General features: G+C 40.9%; 1 protein-coding gene across 5 annotated transcripts in view; it reads left to right on the forward strand.

Moving 5' to 3' along the window:
• LOC147120179 (diacylglycerol kinase beta-like) overlaps positions 1-16,780 on the forward strand; it is a 752,216-nt gene that overhangs the window by 273,252 nt on the left and 462,184 nt on the right. For 4 of the 5 annotated variants that reach the window (XM_085985737.1, XM_085985736.1, XM_085985738.1 and 1 more), the window contains 2 exons: positions 1,517-1,579; positions 4,505-4,759. The exons of the other annotated variant lie outside the window; for it this stretch is intronic. In XM_085985737.1, the coding sequence (XP_085841863.1) occupies positions 1,517-1,579; positions 4,505-4,759 (318 nt within the window). The remainder of the gene's footprint in view (positions 1-1,516; positions 1,580-4,504; positions 4,760-16,780) is intronic. 5 annotated transcript variants of the gene reach the window in all.

The raw sequence follows: 16,780 nt of genomic DNA on the forward strand, positions 1-16,780 counted from the left end.
GTTTAAGCAGCCAATCACATTGCAGAATTCTCACTGACAGGAAAGCAGGAAATGAGAACCTGCTTTTATCCTGACCTTTTAAAAATGTTAGCGAGCAAAACAAAGATTGGGGCTATCACATGGGGATAAGGTAGACCCTGAAATAATCATGAACAAATTTTTAAAAAATATTTTAAAAAATGTTTTGCAAAGTTTCTTAAAAATTGTAATTTTTATCATATTGGAGAAATTTGACACTCCACAAAATTTAAATTAGTTTTTCAGGGCCATAACATTTGTTTAGCAGTCAATACGCTGTTAAAACCTCAGTTATACCTAATCCAACAAGGCCTAACTTTTAATAGGGAATTTAAGAGCAATGTTACACAGATAAGCCCAAGTTTTCGTCAGTTTCACTGATTTCACAGATTATACTGATTACCTGGGGGGTGGGGGGGGGGGATGGCATGGCCACAGCACAGCCAGTGTCGGAGCAGTGAATGACTGGCCTCAACTTCAGGATTTCCGCGTTTAGCTGCGCTACATCCTGAAGTTGTGGTCAGTTTCAAAGGAACAATAACCGCAAACGCTGTTAGTTCGCCGTTATTACCCACCACAAATTCTGGCCCAATATTTGAGTCATCAGTATATATATATTACTATCATCATCTAAAGGAGACACGGCCTGTACCGTTGCAAATTAAAATGTTACTATTATTAATACCGTGTATACATAAACTACACAAACTTCTGTAAGAAGAAATTGTATCCTTTTATGGAAATCATTAGAGCGTCCACAAAAATGCTGTTAAATATGTTTGGATGCCTTGAGTTTTATGGCTAGCTTGCTACTGACAATTTTAGGTCTGTAAATGAGTTATAATTGTTTGACAAACTGAATGCTAAATTTGATCTTCATGTCTCTTAAAAATTTTTTAAAAATAAACTTTTATTCCGTGTCTACGTGAACTTTTTTTAAGTTGTATTTTTCTTGGTTTACCCTTCTAGGTTTAATTGTTTAACCTTGCAAACCCAAATTTACTACTTCCCCTTTTTTGATTTGAAGAAGTTCACTTGATCTCTATTTGAAATATATGGGATTCTAAAAGAGAGGACTTCACACTACCATGTACTGTTTGTATATTAAAGAGAAAAGAAAGGGGGCTGCAGTCTCGAATGTTAAGTCAAACCCTGTGGATTTTAAGAGTTAACCTGTTGTTTGGGCCTATTTATCATGGTAGTTAATGTTGTCCAGCACCATTAAATGAAAGTTACAGAATTGTGCTCTTTTATTAGACAGCTTTATAACAAAACATTGCTCAGTGTAACTGACCACTCCATTTATCAAATAGTTATAGCCTTTCTATTAGCACAAGAATTGCTTGTGATTCAATTTGGTAAACAAAATGCTTGATTTTCATAACTTGTTTTTCTTGTTTCATTTTCTTTCGAAAGAGATTTAAGTAATAAGCTACTAAACAAAAGCTGCAGCATCCTGTAATTAAATGAAATTGCTTTTAATTATTATTTGTTATAGAACCAAAAACTATAGATGCTGGCATCTCCTTCCAGACAGAAGTAGCATGTGCTCCTATTACAGGTACATCATGCATCCTTCTTCCATTGAACTTACTGTTCCATGACTACTTGTGCAGGTTAACTTAAGTTCTCTACCCATATGGTGGGTTGGTTCTCGGATGTACCACAGATGTGTAGACAGAACTGAATAACTCTCATTTTAGAAGCTTGCAATTTTTTTTCCTGTGCAGTGTTGTATAATGTATTATGTATGATTGTGATAATCAATCTCACTTAATTAATTCTTAATATTTCTGTTATTAGATATGTAAGCATTATGGGCTGAATTTTAATGGAGAAGGCGGGTTTGGGGCGGTGAGGGGGTGGGGGCTCCGAGGCAGTCAGGAAACCCGGGACAATGGCTTTCCCGCGGGCCCTGCCGAATTTAACGGCAGAGCCTTATTTGAATGGGAAACCTCTTTCTTTCCCGCAGCCCGCCAGATTGAGAGGCTGGCTGGCTCCAGGCGGGTAAGCTAGAGGGAGGGAGGGATCACATGGGGGCCGGGATCGGCTGAAGGAGCAGGGAGGGGGTCTCCAGAACATTGCTGGCCAGCCGGAGGAGCGGTGGGGTGGGGGCGGGGGGTGTCCAGATGATTGCGAACGTGGGACAGGACCAGCACAGGAGAGTGGTCCAGAACATGGCGATCGCAGGCCAGCTGGAGGATTGGGGGGAGCGGGGTAATGATTCTAAAAGGACCAGGGGCCAGAGGAGCAGGGTGGGGGGGAGGGCAGGTGAGAATCGGGGGCCCGGGAGGAGCACAGGGAGGGGGAGGCCTCGTGGGGTGATCGAAGGCCTTGTGGGGGAGGGGTCTCCAATCGCGGGAGGTGAATTAGGCAGGGACCCTGGATCCAGGAGGTAAGTGGAAAGGCACTTACCTCCTGGGTCCAGCAGTCCTCACCTTGCTTAGCTGGCGGGTTTCACGAGGTGTGCAAAACCCGACCAGCTAAAGTTAAATACAAATTGGAGGTTAAAGAAGAGGCTTTCAGTCTCATTATAATATTTAAATTGACTACCCGCCTCCTGGCAGCGGGTTGGTTTTCCACCCACTCCCCTCGTCCCGCCTCCGTTAAAACCGGAAGTGGGCGGGTTGGAGGCGTGTTCAGGTTGGGATTCACATTTTTAACACTTTAACAACCCCATGCCCCCAACCTACCCATTTTTTTAGGTTAAAATCCCCCCCCCTATCTCTTGAGTTTGATGGATCTGATATTTATCCAACAGACAGACTCACTGTCATAAACGCAATGTGACTGTGTAATGGCACCCGGTCTTTCTGTTGGATAAATAGGATTTCAAACAGGTGTCCAGCCTTGTTCTGCTTACAACATGATTATAACCAGAATGCAATGTTTAAAAAGTTGCACAATATCAAAAGTATTGTACAGTGAAATTTCTAGCAGATTCAGTTTTTTTTATGGTGGCATTTTAACATTAATAGTGCAGGCAAAATCAGAACTTAAGGACCAGTTATCTATTAAAATATATTTGAGAGCGTGTGATTGAGGGATATGAGTATTTTTGGACTAGCCAGGTGGTCTGCAGAGCCTCTTCTAGTCTAGTACTTCCCTGTGCTCTTTTCTAATGGACTGAGCAGTGCAGCCTCGGTTTAGTAAAAATCATCAAATGGACCCACTGCACAGACAGAATCATCAATCACTATAAAATCTACTTTTATAAACTATGTGGTGCAGTGTTCTAGTTTCTTCCTCCCTCTCCAGGCCGCTAGTCACTAAACACCCTTCCCTAACTGGAAGGATAAAACCGTCTGCGCTGTGTACTTAACCATGACCACCCTCAAAGCTGTTTTGTAATCAGTTAGCTGAAGGCACAATTCAAGGAGGGTTTGCTTAGTAATGTCACTGCCCTGCCCTACCCCAAGATGAAATGACTGCCTTCCATGCGATACTCCATCTAGCACCTTAATTGAGAACTGATTTGAGTGCTCGGTAGCTTGGATACTTGCACCTGTAACTTTTGTTCAAGAAGAAGTGTTTCATTATTGGGCCACTATATGATTTTCACCACTATTAAGATGACTTTGCTGAGCTGTCTTCTCTGTGTGAAACATTCATATATTTGGCATTTGAACTTCAAATGAAGTGCTTACTACAGAAGCAGGAATTTAATTGAGGTACTCAAATCAGTTTAATTATCTAAATACAGGTGCTTCGGATATTGCAAATTTCTTGTTTACAGTGGCTCTACGTACAATTTCATTTTGGCACACCTGAAAGTGCCTTTATTTTACCTGTCTTTTTTCAAAAATACAGTGTAGTTTCTAATTTTGTACTCCTCTGGTGGTTCAGTTGGTAAACCCATTAGATTAAAGCCATGGACTAAAAGGACCCAAGTTCAATTATCATCCAGGAAGGCAGGGATGCTCCAATTGGGCTCCGTGACTTGTGGGGTAGGGAGGGGAAAATCAGACAGGATTCCCACTCTTGGCCACTATCAATAACACCTGCCGGAAAGAGCATGTGTATGTGGATGTCTGGTGAGGACAGGATTGGGCTAAGTTGTGATGCTACCCATGGTCTGTCAACACTCACTAGGTTCACATAGTAGCCGCTTGGATAAGGCACTGGAGGGTGATTGTACCCTTGTGGGAGTTGTCACCTTCAGTGGATGAATTGACAAAAATGTAAAAACATCAGTGCTTTATTATTTATATAGATATGATATGTGCTGGGCTCTCTGTCTCTGTCTCTGTCTCTCGCTCTCCCTCTCTCCCGCTGTAACATCAGCAGAATCCCCTAAACTGGCTTTCCACAGAAGCTGTGGTCGGGGAGCAGAAGTCCCGAGGAAATTCCAGGTGATAGAGCTGTTTTATTTCAGACTAACCCTGCTACAAAATAAACACCTCGGGATAGTTGAAAGATTAATTGCTTTTTTTTCCCTTTCATTGGTTTTATGCTAATCCTTTTTATCTTTGTAATAACACTGCAGGAATTAATGGCAAAAGTATTCTGAACGCCATGAACAGACATTCTCCGGATGGCAGGAATTCCCAGGTTAACCTTGCCGATCAGCAGTTTCCCAGCTCGGCTCCTGTTGCTGCAGCTGCTGCTGCCACAGCAACTTGCTCTCCCGGTTCCTCACGGTCTTCCTCCCAGAAATCCACTGTCGGTGCTCGCGCTGCTCATAACTCCTCTGGCTCCTCCAAGATTTCCTCTGCCTCACTGCTTAACTCTCAATCACCAGGTAGTGGTTTTACCTCATTTTCACCCTTTCCTATGTTTTCAAACCGCTGTTAATGTTTGCAGAGAATCCAGTGCTTATTCGTCTTTCAAACTAAGTTGCACTTCCTAGACTTCTGAATATGCTGTGCTTAATATTATTAGGCAGAATTGATTTTTAAACTAAACCTTTCTTGTACACAGCACAAGACTGGATTGGTAAGCATAAGTCAGAATCAACGAAGCCAGCATGAATTTTCTGTATTTTATAGTCACGGAATCATATATTTCCTAGGGTCTTTTGTTAACTGGAACTGTTACTATCTTATAAGCAACCACAACCCTCTCTAGCCCATAAACTTTCAAAATGAGGTGCCTGGGTCTTCGGGGTGTCTGCGAGATTTTTGTGTTTATCTTTATTTATTGACCTACTAGCACATTATTTCTGTTGCTGCAGGTGAATGACACTTTTTTGTTGCAATGAAAGCCTGTTTTTCTTTGATTGGTTGATGCAATCTTTTGGAAGTTGGGACAGGGACCCTGGGCAGTTTGTTAATGTTATCATGGGGTCCCTGGGACTGTGGCAGTATTTACAGGGGCTCCTGTAACAGAAAAAGTTAAATACCACTGCTTCAGCCGTTCCTATTTCGGAAACTACTCACTTTAAATTGTAGCAATTTCTTCGATCATTATGCTGTTTTATTTCACTGCCCATGATGCTATTGTAATAAAAAGTTTGCTCTGCTGTACATTACTTTATAACTATAATTTTATATTGACTTCACAAAAGAGAGGGGCGATGCAGACATTGTAGTTAAGGTGGAGGAGTGCGAAATATTAGAGATAAACCTAGTGAGAGAGGAAATATTAAGGGGTTTAGCATCTTTGAAAGTAGATAGATCGCCAGGCTCGGATGAAATATATCCCAGGCTGTTAAGAGAAGCAAGGGAGTAAATAGCGGAGGCTCTGACTATCATTTTCCAATTCTCTCTGGCTCTAGGTGTGGTGCCAGAGGGCTGCTAACATTGTACCGTTGTCTAAAAAGTGAGAAAGGGTTAGACAGAGTAATTACAGGCCAGTCAGCCTAACCTCAGTGGTGGACAAATTATTGGAAAAAATTCTGAGGGACAGGATAAATTGTCATTTAGAAAGGCAGGGATTAATCAAGGACAGTCAGTATGGATTTGTTAAGGGAAAGTCATGTCTGACTAACTTGATTGAATTTTTTGAGGAGGTAGCAAGGAGGGTCGATGAGGGTAGTGTATTTGATGTAATCTACATAGATTTTAGCAAGGCTTTTGACATGGTCCCACATGGCAGACTGGTCAGAAAAGTAAAAGCCCATGGGATCGAAGAGAAAGTGGCAAGTTGGATCCAAAATTGGCTCAGTGGCAGGAAGCAAAGGGTAATGGCCGAAGGGTTTTTTTGTGACTCGAAGACTGTTTCCAGTGGGGTTCCGCAGGGCTCAGTACTAGGTCCCTTGCTTTTTGTGGTATATATCAGTGATTTAGACTTCAATGTAGGGAGCATGATTAAGAAGTTTGTAGATGATACAAGAATTGTCTGTGTGGTTGATGGTGAGGAAGAAAGCTGTAGACTGCAGGAAGATATCAATGGACTGGTCAGGTGGACAGAAAAGTGGCAAATGGAATTCAATCCGGAGAAGTGTGAGGTAATACATTTGGGGAGGGCTAACAAGGCACAGGAATACACAATAAATGATGGGATACTGAGAAGTGTAGATGAACAGAGGGACCTTGGAGTGCATGTCCACAGATCCCTGAAGGTTGCAGGACAGGTAGATAAGGTGGTTAAGAAAGCATACGGGATACTTTCCTTTATTAGCTGAGGCATAGAATATAAGAGCAGAGGGGTTATGCTTGAACTGTATAAAACACTAGTTAAGCCACAACTGTGTACAGTTCTGGTCACCACATTACAGGAAAGATGTGATTGCACTAGAGAGGGTACAGAGGAGATTTATGAGGATGTTGTCAGGACTGGAGAATTTTAGCTATGAGGAAAGATTGGATAGGCTGGTGTTGTTTTCTTTGTAACAGAGGAGGCTGAGGGGAGGTTTTAATGAGGTGTATAAAATTATGAGGGGCCTAGATAGTGTGAATAGGAAGGACCTATTTCCCTTAGTAAAGGTCAGTAACTAGGGGGCATAGATTTAAAGTAATTGGTAGAAGGATTAGAGGGGAGGTGAGAATTTCTTTCATCCAGATGGTGGCAATCACAGCCTGAAAGGGTGGTAGAGACAGAAACCCTCAACACATTTAAAAAGTACTTGGATATGCCCTTGAAGAGTCGTAACCTACAAGGCTATGGACCAAGAGCTGGAAAGTGGGATTAGGCTGGATTAGAAGTATTAGTGGTCCCAGGATTGACCTCTACCCCTCACTCCGTGATTTCCCTGTCTCGGACATAACTCTTCCGATGAGTACATATTGTTTCCTCCCCTTCAACCAATTTCTTCTCTATTCCCAAGGGGTTATACTGAAGTCCAGCTTTGAGGTGAATTCATAGCCTTTTGGAAGTCAAGGTACACCCTGTCATGGGGCTTACCACAGACCACTTGGGTTGTCATTTCCTCAAAGAAGTCGGGGGGCTAGTCAAGCAGGATCTTCCCCTTCTATGTTGACTATAGTGTTTACTGGATTGTTATTGTACAGATGATCCTCCAGTTTACTCCGGGTGATCGATTCCATTATTTTACATAGAAATAAGACTAATGGATCTTTAGTTATCCACGTCTGTTTTGTTGCCTTTTTTTGAATATGAGTACCATATTAGCTTATTTCCAATCTTATATCTCTAGGGTCTAACAAGCTCCCTTATAACAATTGTTAGTCCCACCACAACCTCTTCCCTCATTTCTTTCAACATCTAGGATAAATATCATCTATTCCTGTGGATTTATTTGTTTTGATTTGTACGTGGCCCTCAACTCCAAAAGTTTAAATATTTATGGCTCTTGGGTTACAATCCTGGCAGGGCAGTGTTGTGGTGGCAATTCTTGAGGGTATGAGTGATTGAGATATCTTTGTTTTTGGGCCCAGCCAGATGGACTGCATTGTTTTTTCTGATCCAATGCCTTCCTATGACCCAGACATGTGCCATTAAAAAGCCATGACGTATCCTGTTGGACTGTGGATTTGTACTAGTGGTATGTGGAGGAGATCTTAATTTGCTGATTGAGGACTGCTGTATTCTGGATGAGTAATCGCCCCTTTTTTCTATGTGCTTGATTAGGACTGTAGAAATCTATAAGGGTGTAGATTTATAACCTGTTCAGAATCAATGGGCAATGTATATAAATGCCATCAGCACTGGTTAACCTGCCAGAAGGAATGTATGAGTGGTGCAGGAAGCAATTATTTCCTGCCCTGTTTTTTGTCACTTGGATAACTTCCAGACCCAGCTAACTTCATCCTGGAAAAGAAGCCCAAATGATTCCAATTTAAATTCAGGAGTAGAAATCTAATACTTCACCACACAGCAGATCATACCCCTTGTTTAAAAAAAAACATATTTTACCACGTGTTTTTGTTAGCCAGTATCTAACTCAGTGTTTTAGTATATTGTGCCATTAAATACTTAGAAAAACAAACCTTTGCTTGAGATCGGATTGATATTAGCCTGGTGTGTGTGTGATTTGCTTAACTTAGATGCAAAAGTTTGATAATATTGTATCAATCTGAAACATTGACACAGGAACAAACTTGGGCACTGCAAACTTTTAAACATTGGCAGGCTTTAGTAGACTTGTTCATTATTTTTGGACAGGCCTCCTAAATATACAGCTGTGATTTACTTTTGATTTTCTTTGCCTAAAAATAAATTCCTTGGCAAAATCAACATTAACAGATTAACTAACAACTGGCAGGTCTAGAATGGTTATTAATTATAGGAAATGAAACAAAAATTCTCAATTTATTTTTTATAAAGATATATATATATATATATATAATCTTGAATCGTAATATCAGGCAATTATGGTGAAAAGGTAGATAAATAAATCAGCATTAATGGGTGAATTCAGTTCTGCAGCAGTATTAAGTTAATTATGTGGTTATATTTCCTTTCTATAGATAAGTCTTAACATATTTAGGTTTGGGTATAGTTGATTTTCTGCCTGTTAAGTGGAAGCATAAGTTTTTGAGGTTTAGGAAGTACTGTAGTGTAATTAAATGACTTGTCTGGAAATTTATAATGGTAATAAAAGACAATGTCCCCGCGACCAGAATTTCAAACTGAATTCAGCACCACTTCACAAAAAAAAATCACCAAATGTCAAGCACGTTAATTGAATATTTTTGCATTTTCAAAGTCTTTGAAGAAAATGTTTGAGCAAATATTTAAATAAGTAAGGAGCATGACACTTTATAAGGCTGAAGGTGTTTCTGTAGAGCAACTAATATTGTAACTGATAATGTATAGCAGAAAAAGGTATTTGTTCTAAATGAGAAGCAGCGTGTATTATTAGTGCATCTCCCATAGCATTCCTCAGAGATTTGTAAAAATTGGGCTCTTATCTCTGCCTTGCCACTCGCTTGCTCAAAAAAAAGTACTTAATTGGCTGTAAAGCGCTTTGGGATGTCTGCTGGTCGTGAAAGGTGCTATATAAATGCAAGTCTTTTCTTTCTCACTCTCTCATTCTCTTGCTCTCGCACTCGAATATTAAATATTAAAGTTAGTAGTTTGAAAAGGAAAATAAGCGGAAGTGTGCTTCTATTATCAGTGGTCAGTTATAAGGCTAAGTGACCACTGCGATAAAGCTAATTTATATATTATTGTAATACTTCAAGGCATTGAGCTAGAAATATAAGTCCCAGGGAAATTTATTGAAATATATGGTAATTGAAGACTTAATACATCTGCGTTATTTTTTAAATCTTCATCCCTTCTAATGGGATTTTCGAAATGGTGGATAAAATTTCCTAGAAACATGATAGCTAATTCATGTGTTTGCAACAGATTAAAACGATATTGGCTAAATTATAACCTTTTCATTCTAGTACCCTGTGGTATACCACAATTGTGGTATTAAACAGAATATTCAGTTGTAATCTGTTGGACATAGAGAATTTTCTGATACAAGCCTGGGCTCCATAGCTTATTTCATGCCTGTGGTTTTGAAACATTATTCAGTCTCCATCAGTAATGAATAAATTCTGTATACAATAATTTGCATTGTATAACGTATAATATGTAATCCATATAACGCAGTCCAGAATTGTATTAGCTTATGCTGTTATACTTATTGTGCTGTAGTGGCACAAATGAGACTCATTAAACGATGCAGCACTGCTAGAATTTTGGAGATCAGATGGCCAGTGTGTATGGCCCATTTCACCTACCTGCGCACTCTTGGATTCTTTTACTGGTTACTCTCTCCTCACTGAAGCACAACATGTGTCCAAAAAACATGCAACATCTGCTTCTTTGCCTTACCATGTAAATATATGCATCAAGATTTTTTTTAAAGTCCAGTAAAGGTCTATTTGTTGCTTAACAGTCACTTTTATTAATTTCAAAGAAGTCAAATAGCCAATATATTTTTAAAAAGCTAGCGGGTGAATGACGCACACCGCTATTAATGCACAAATCGGCCAGCAACTTGTGGCGAGGAAGAGAGACCCCGTGAATTGTGAATCGCCACAAGTTGCTGGTTGATTTGTGCCACTCCGTCTTTAGCTTCACAAAAATGGCATCTCGCCCTTAACCTCCTTGTGATTTTCTTGAAGTTGCTGCATTTGTACATTAATTGCCCATTAAACCCGCCACAGAAAAGCAAGTCTGGTCATTAGCAGCATAAGTACCTTTTTAATGATGTGATCATTGTTAATGACTGCCAGTCACACTCTCTTGCCAAGAAGGTAATTAATTATAAGTGTGGAGTCTCATTCTTTCAGGTTGTGAATTGTTTTAGGAGATTTAAAAAATGTCTCATTTTACATTTTAATTTTTTTCTTATATTTCCTTTCTGTCTCTTTTTCTCTCTCTCAATCCAATCTTTCTTTCCTGCTCTTTATTTCTTGTACCTAATTTGACATTGAATTCACCCACTGTAATTTACTGTTTATTTCTCAATCCTAAAATCTGATTGGTTAAGGAGAAATAGTGTTCGTCCCGTTGTTCACCAAAGTCCCAGATGCCCTGTTTCCCTCGTTGCGCCGTTATCCGCTTTGTGGGCAGAAGTTTTAAAAAACTAAATGTGCACAAACAAGTTTAACTAATGGGGCATGTTGTGAAATGCCCCGCTCCAGCAAAACCTGGCTCACACCTGGCAGCTATCTTTTGCCCTGCCAGTACACTTTACACCTAATCACAGCCTATTACCATCTCGTCTAGCTTCTAATCTCTTTTACTTCTTTTGGTTCTTTTATTCTTTTGTCCGATCGCAGCCCTGCCTTCGATCTAGTTCCTTTTCTCTCCAGTTTTGAAGAAGGGTCAAACCCGAAACGTCAACTCAAATTTCTCTCCACGGATGTTGCCTGACTTGCTGAGTTTTTCCAGCATTTTCTGTTGTTATTTCGGATTTCCAACATCTGCAGTATTTTGCTATCGTACCATTATCTTTTGAGCTTCTTAATGTTTTGTCCTGTAGGGCGTTTTATTGTGTAGTTTAGTGTTTTAGATTTCAGCTGTGGTCTGAACATGTGAGTTTGTAAATTATTTTAGTGTAAAATGAAGATTGGTTTGAATTTATGTTATATAGAAATGACTGCAATTTAATAATGAACAGATCAATTAACTTAGTGTAGATGTGTATCTGTATTGGAAAAAATGATGTTTTCTGTGTTGTGCCCTGATTTAATTAGTCCACTTTAATGCTTATAAGTGATTTATGTTAAAAGCAGTAGCAGCAACAACAATTTGCATTTACACAGTGCCTCAATCACCAAAACATGTCCTATGGTGCTTCACAGAGGAAAAAAATAAACGCTGAGCTAAAGAAGGGGCTAATAGGACAGTTGACCAAAACCTCGGTGATGGAGGCAGAGGGGTTTAAAAAGGGAATTCCAGAGCATGGGGCCTATGTAGCTGAAGGTATGGCCACTAATGGTGGGGCCTGGGTCAGAGGAACAGAGAGTTCGGGAATAGGGCTGTAGAGTTGAAGATATGGACCGGTGAGGTCATGAATGGAATTAAACACAAGAATGAGAATTTTAAGTTTGAGGTGTTAAGGGACTGGGCACCACTGTAGGTCAACGAGGAAAGGGGTGATGGGTGAGTGGGACTTGTGTGAGACACGATACGGGCAGCAAACTCTTGAATGAGCTGAGGTACACAGATGGTGGAAGATGGGAGGCCTGCCAGGAGAGTATTTGAATAGTCGAGTCTGAGGGTGATAAAGGCATGGATGAGTGTTTTAGCAGCAGATAGGATGAGCTTGGAGGCAGCTGATGATTGGAGGTGAAAGTAGGTGTTTTTGTGACTAAAAGGATATGAGGTCGGAAGCTCAGGGTCGAAAAGGTGCCGAGATTGCGAGCAGACTGGGTCAGACAGTTTGCAACCTTGGTGTCCTTTTCAACCCCAAGCTGAGTTTCTGACTCCATGCAGGAGTGAGCCTGGTGAATGTAAAGGATTAAAATGAACTGACAATTTTGTCCATGTATATGACAGAGAAGAGGGAAATGATCTGTCAAAAGCCTGACTACTGTATGAAGACTGCTACTATATAAATTAAATCTAGGTGCACTGTTTTTAAAGACTGATGCAGCTGGGGAGTAACATCTTCCCCCATGTCCTCTAGTTCTCTTCCCTCCTCGCCTGAAGGCATTGATTCATGTTGGAATATGGTTCTTGGATGACGACTGACCTCCAGTCGCTCACCAAAGTAATCGTTATTCAGCCGAGAGCATAGGCAGCGAATGCTGGTATGCTGCTCGACCACAAGAGCAGCACCCCTGAGCCTGATGCTTTGCACATTTGACATTCACACACATACACATGCATTCCAGCAGAATTTTCCACTTCTCAACCCAGAGGTTTTTTTTTTATTTGTTCCTGGCATGTGGGCATCGCTGGCAAGACCAGCATTTATTGCCCATCCCTAATTGCCCTTGAGAAGGTGGTGGTGAGCAGCCTTCTTGAACCACTGCAGTCCGTGTGGTGAAGGTACTCCCACAATGCTGTTAGGGAGGAAGTTTCAGGATGTTGTCCCAGCGACAATGAAGGATCGGCGATACGATAGCAAAATACTGCGGATGCTGGAAATCCGAAATAACAACAGAAAACGCTGGAAAAACTCAGCAGGCCAGGGCAGCATCCATGATATATTTCCAAGTCAGGATGGTGTGTGACTTGGGGAGGGGACTTGGAGGTGGTGGTGTTCCCATGCGCCTGCTGCCCCTGTCCTTCCAGGTGGTAGAGGTCGTGGGTTTGGGAGGTGCTGCTGAAGAAGTTTTGGTGAGTTACTGCATTGCATCTTGAGTCTCTTTAATTTGAAGGTGCCAAATAGCACAGGAGATACTTCTAAAAAGAACTCCTATTCCTCTAACTCCAAAGGCAGTTGAGTGAAAGAGTAAATTGACACTGCATTAAGGATTTTTGATGGACATCTGCAACTCTCTTGGGGAAACAAACATTGGCCCAGATATTCCGATCCCCTACGGGTGGGTATGCGCTGTGTACCCACCCGTAGGGACATCGGAAATGCTGGTTTCAGGCATGCACCACGCATGTGCTGAAAACGGCATTTCCGATCTGTCGAGAACCTCCGGCTGCCCTGGAGAAGGGCCCCTGTGGGCGATAGTTCCGCTTTTTAGAGACCCTCCACCCGCAGAAAACCCTTACAATTCTTACGCCTGGTAAAAGCAGGCCTTAAGAGTTCAAAAAAGTTTTTAAAAAAATGTTTTCACTGATTTATCATTTAAAAATACTTTCTTTTAAAAAAAAAGTACGTTTATTTTTAGCCCTGTAAATAACTTTAATTTTTTTCAAAAAATGTAATTTTTGCTTAATATACTTAATTTATTGTAACTTCAAGTCATTTTAAAAATGTGATTTAAAAAAAAAAAAAAAATTTAAATTTTACTATGTTTTTGGGATGATCTCCATTCATATATTTGACAGGTCTTCCTGTCAAGTGTATGAAGGGAGATTCCCTTCTTTGATTGGCTCCCCATGGCCCACGTGATCCCAGGGATGCCCCTGGGATACGTAGGCCCTGCGCACTTGAAGTTTGGAGAGGCCCAGGAGTGGAAGCGTGTGCATTGTGGGAGCCCTCGGGTAAGGGCGTAGATTTTTCCAGATCGCAGGCCTGCGATCGGAAAATACAGGCCAATATCTTTAGTCTTGCTAGATAGAGGCTTGTTCATTTTCTATTGGTGTTTTGTCCTGGAAGCACCACATCCGTTCGAGCATTACAGCAAAAAATATATATATTCCAGATCTTCCGCCTTCCAACTTTTTTATTCATTAATTCATTATTGATTTTTTTCATTGAATACAATTTTTTTCTCATAGAAACAGAATATAGAGCAAAATTTTGTTTTGTTGTATGCTAGGAGCAGATCGGAGTAGCACAAAGCATTGTGTGCAACAATGTGGGTATTCATGTTGCTGGATAAATACATTTCAAGTACGGTTTTGTAACAGATCTGTTTTATTATTTGTTGAAGACTCAGAAAAGATATTGGGGTGAAACTGGTCTTCACCAGTAGCACAAAACACACTCATAGCGAATCTCAGAAAAGAAAATCGGGCAGTGTGTAAAACAGGCTGCCGACTCACTGGGAGTGTGTTTCGTGCTACTGCCGAAGATCAATTACACCCGCATTAGGTGATACACCGGTCACTCTTTCCTCGTCCCCCACAGTTACCGTTAGTGTTACCGTTAGTGTTACCGTTAGTGTTGCAAATAGTGTTCAGTCCCAACCGCTTTGTTGATACTTAAGTTGCGTGAGGTTTGAAGGATTTTGTGGGGAAAAATATCGGCCCAGAAATTCGGGTCGGGGGCTTCCCGCGTGTGCCAGCCCCCGACCTGCACTTACCTTGCGCTCCAGCCGTTGAGCTGTGGGCCCCCGTGGAATTCCAATCCGGGGCCTGGTCCAGCTGCCGGCGCGCAGTGCTTGCGTATCCCAGGGGCGCAGTTAGTTTGATGCGTCCCCTGGGATCACGTGGGCCATGGGGAGCCAATCAGAGCAGGGAATGCTCCATTCATAAGTCTGACAGGAAGTGCTGTCAAGACTTATAAATACTATGGCCCCTTCTTACAAAACATCACTAAATCTTCAAATAATTTTTTTTTATCACTTTTGAATAAACTATAAATTAAATGAAATAACTTTTAAACAATTTAAATTTTTGGAAAACATAATTTTATTTTCTAACGGGGCTAAAAATAAACTTACCTTGCTTTAAAGTATTTAAAAATAATAAACCTGTGGAAAAAAGTTTTAATTTTAATTAATTCACCACTTACCTTGTAAAAAGCAGGCCTTACGCCTGCTTTTTATATTTCTAACTTCTGCAGGCTTACCTTCCCGGGAAAACCTGTTAAAAAAAAAAAGACCGAAGTTCGATGCGCACGCGCAGTCTCCCCCGCGCACGCGTTCGACCTCTGAACCCCTGCTTTCAGGGGAACGGAAGTGCCGGTTTCCCGCGCATGCGCAGTGCATGCAGGAAACCGGCACTTCCATTGGGCCTACGGGTGAGTACCCCGTGCGTACTCACCTGTGGAGACCCGAATTTCTGGGCCATTATTTACTGTGTCACAGAAATGAATTAGGTGAAAGATACCTTCTGCATTTTGATAAACTAGAAGGGAAGGGAAGACCATGTTATTTACTGTACATTTTAAGAGTAATTAAAATTATAAGTTGTTTTGGGACATAGTTTGAAAAAAATACAGTCTGCGAAAGGTTTCCCCAGCAATCAGCAAAAGAGCTTAACAGTACTAACTTCCTTTTCATAGTACTAGTAAAAAATCTGCAACACCAAAAACCTATTTTGGGAAATCAACACAAGCTTTTCAAGTAAGGCAGAGTAAAGCCTGAAAACTGTTCAATTATTCTATGCAAGGTAAAAGATACCCAGTTTCTTTTCTCTATTGACCAACCTCTGAGTAGGGAGCTCTTACTTGACTCCTAATTTCCGAAATTCACGATGATTTAAATTTATCAATATTGCCTTGTCTGCTGTGATTACATTGTGGATGAATATTGGTACCCCTTGTTAGATTCTGTGATTCTCAGCCGGTCTTAATCTACAGGGATGTTATTAAGAGTCCATCACCAACAGCCTGGTCTATCCCAGAAATTGTACGCTTGCCAAAAATGACTGGTGAGTTGGCGTGGGAGGTAGATTTAATTTTTGTTAGTACTAAAGTACAACTCAAAGGCCTGCAGAAAGTGATGTTACAGTTTTAATTAGGACCTGCAAACATTCATCTCCTCACCAGGTTTGCCTTCCATAAACATCTTAATTAAATCTCAGCATGCATGTTGCAGTCATAGGTGTGTTACTGAAGTGCCATCGCATCCAGACATAAGGAAGCAGGGGAGGCTTTGCTGAGTCACAACATCCCATCTGCCCAATTGTCAAGGTCACAGTACATTTCTACAAGATGGTCTTGGTAGCCTAGCAAAAGTGACTTTCCTTGTCTTCAGCTGTTCATTGAGTTTGAAGGCACCTGCTGAATACTAGTCATATCCTTAGCCAATTCAAGCAGAAGTGAATGATCGGGGAATCTAATTATCTCAATGGGAGAGGAGTGATGAAAGAGTCCATGAGCAAGAAAAAATGAATTACAGGTTGGACCCCGGTAATCCGGCACCCTCGGGACCAGGCCGGTGCCGGACCATTGAAAATTCCAAACACCTAAAATAACAATATTAGGTACAACCCAAACGCCCGACTCCTTCGGCGCTCGCCCACCCTTCACTGAAACTGCGTCACAGTTTACTGTACTAGAAATAACTGGAAAACTGGAAAGAAGTAGATAAAGCATACAGTATAAACACAATACAGGTAAGGATTAAATAAAAAACAATCATTTAATTACTGTGAATACAACTTTATTTCCACTTACAAA

This window comes from Somniosus microcephalus, chromosome 4 (assembly GCF_052327205.1).
Source record: "Somniosus microcephalus isolate GS21.2 chromosome 4, FLI_Smic_1.0, whole genome shotgun sequence".
NCBI classification, from domain to species: Eukaryota; Metazoa; Chordata; class Chondrichthyes; order Squaliformes; family Somniosidae; genus Somniosus; species Somniosus microcephalus.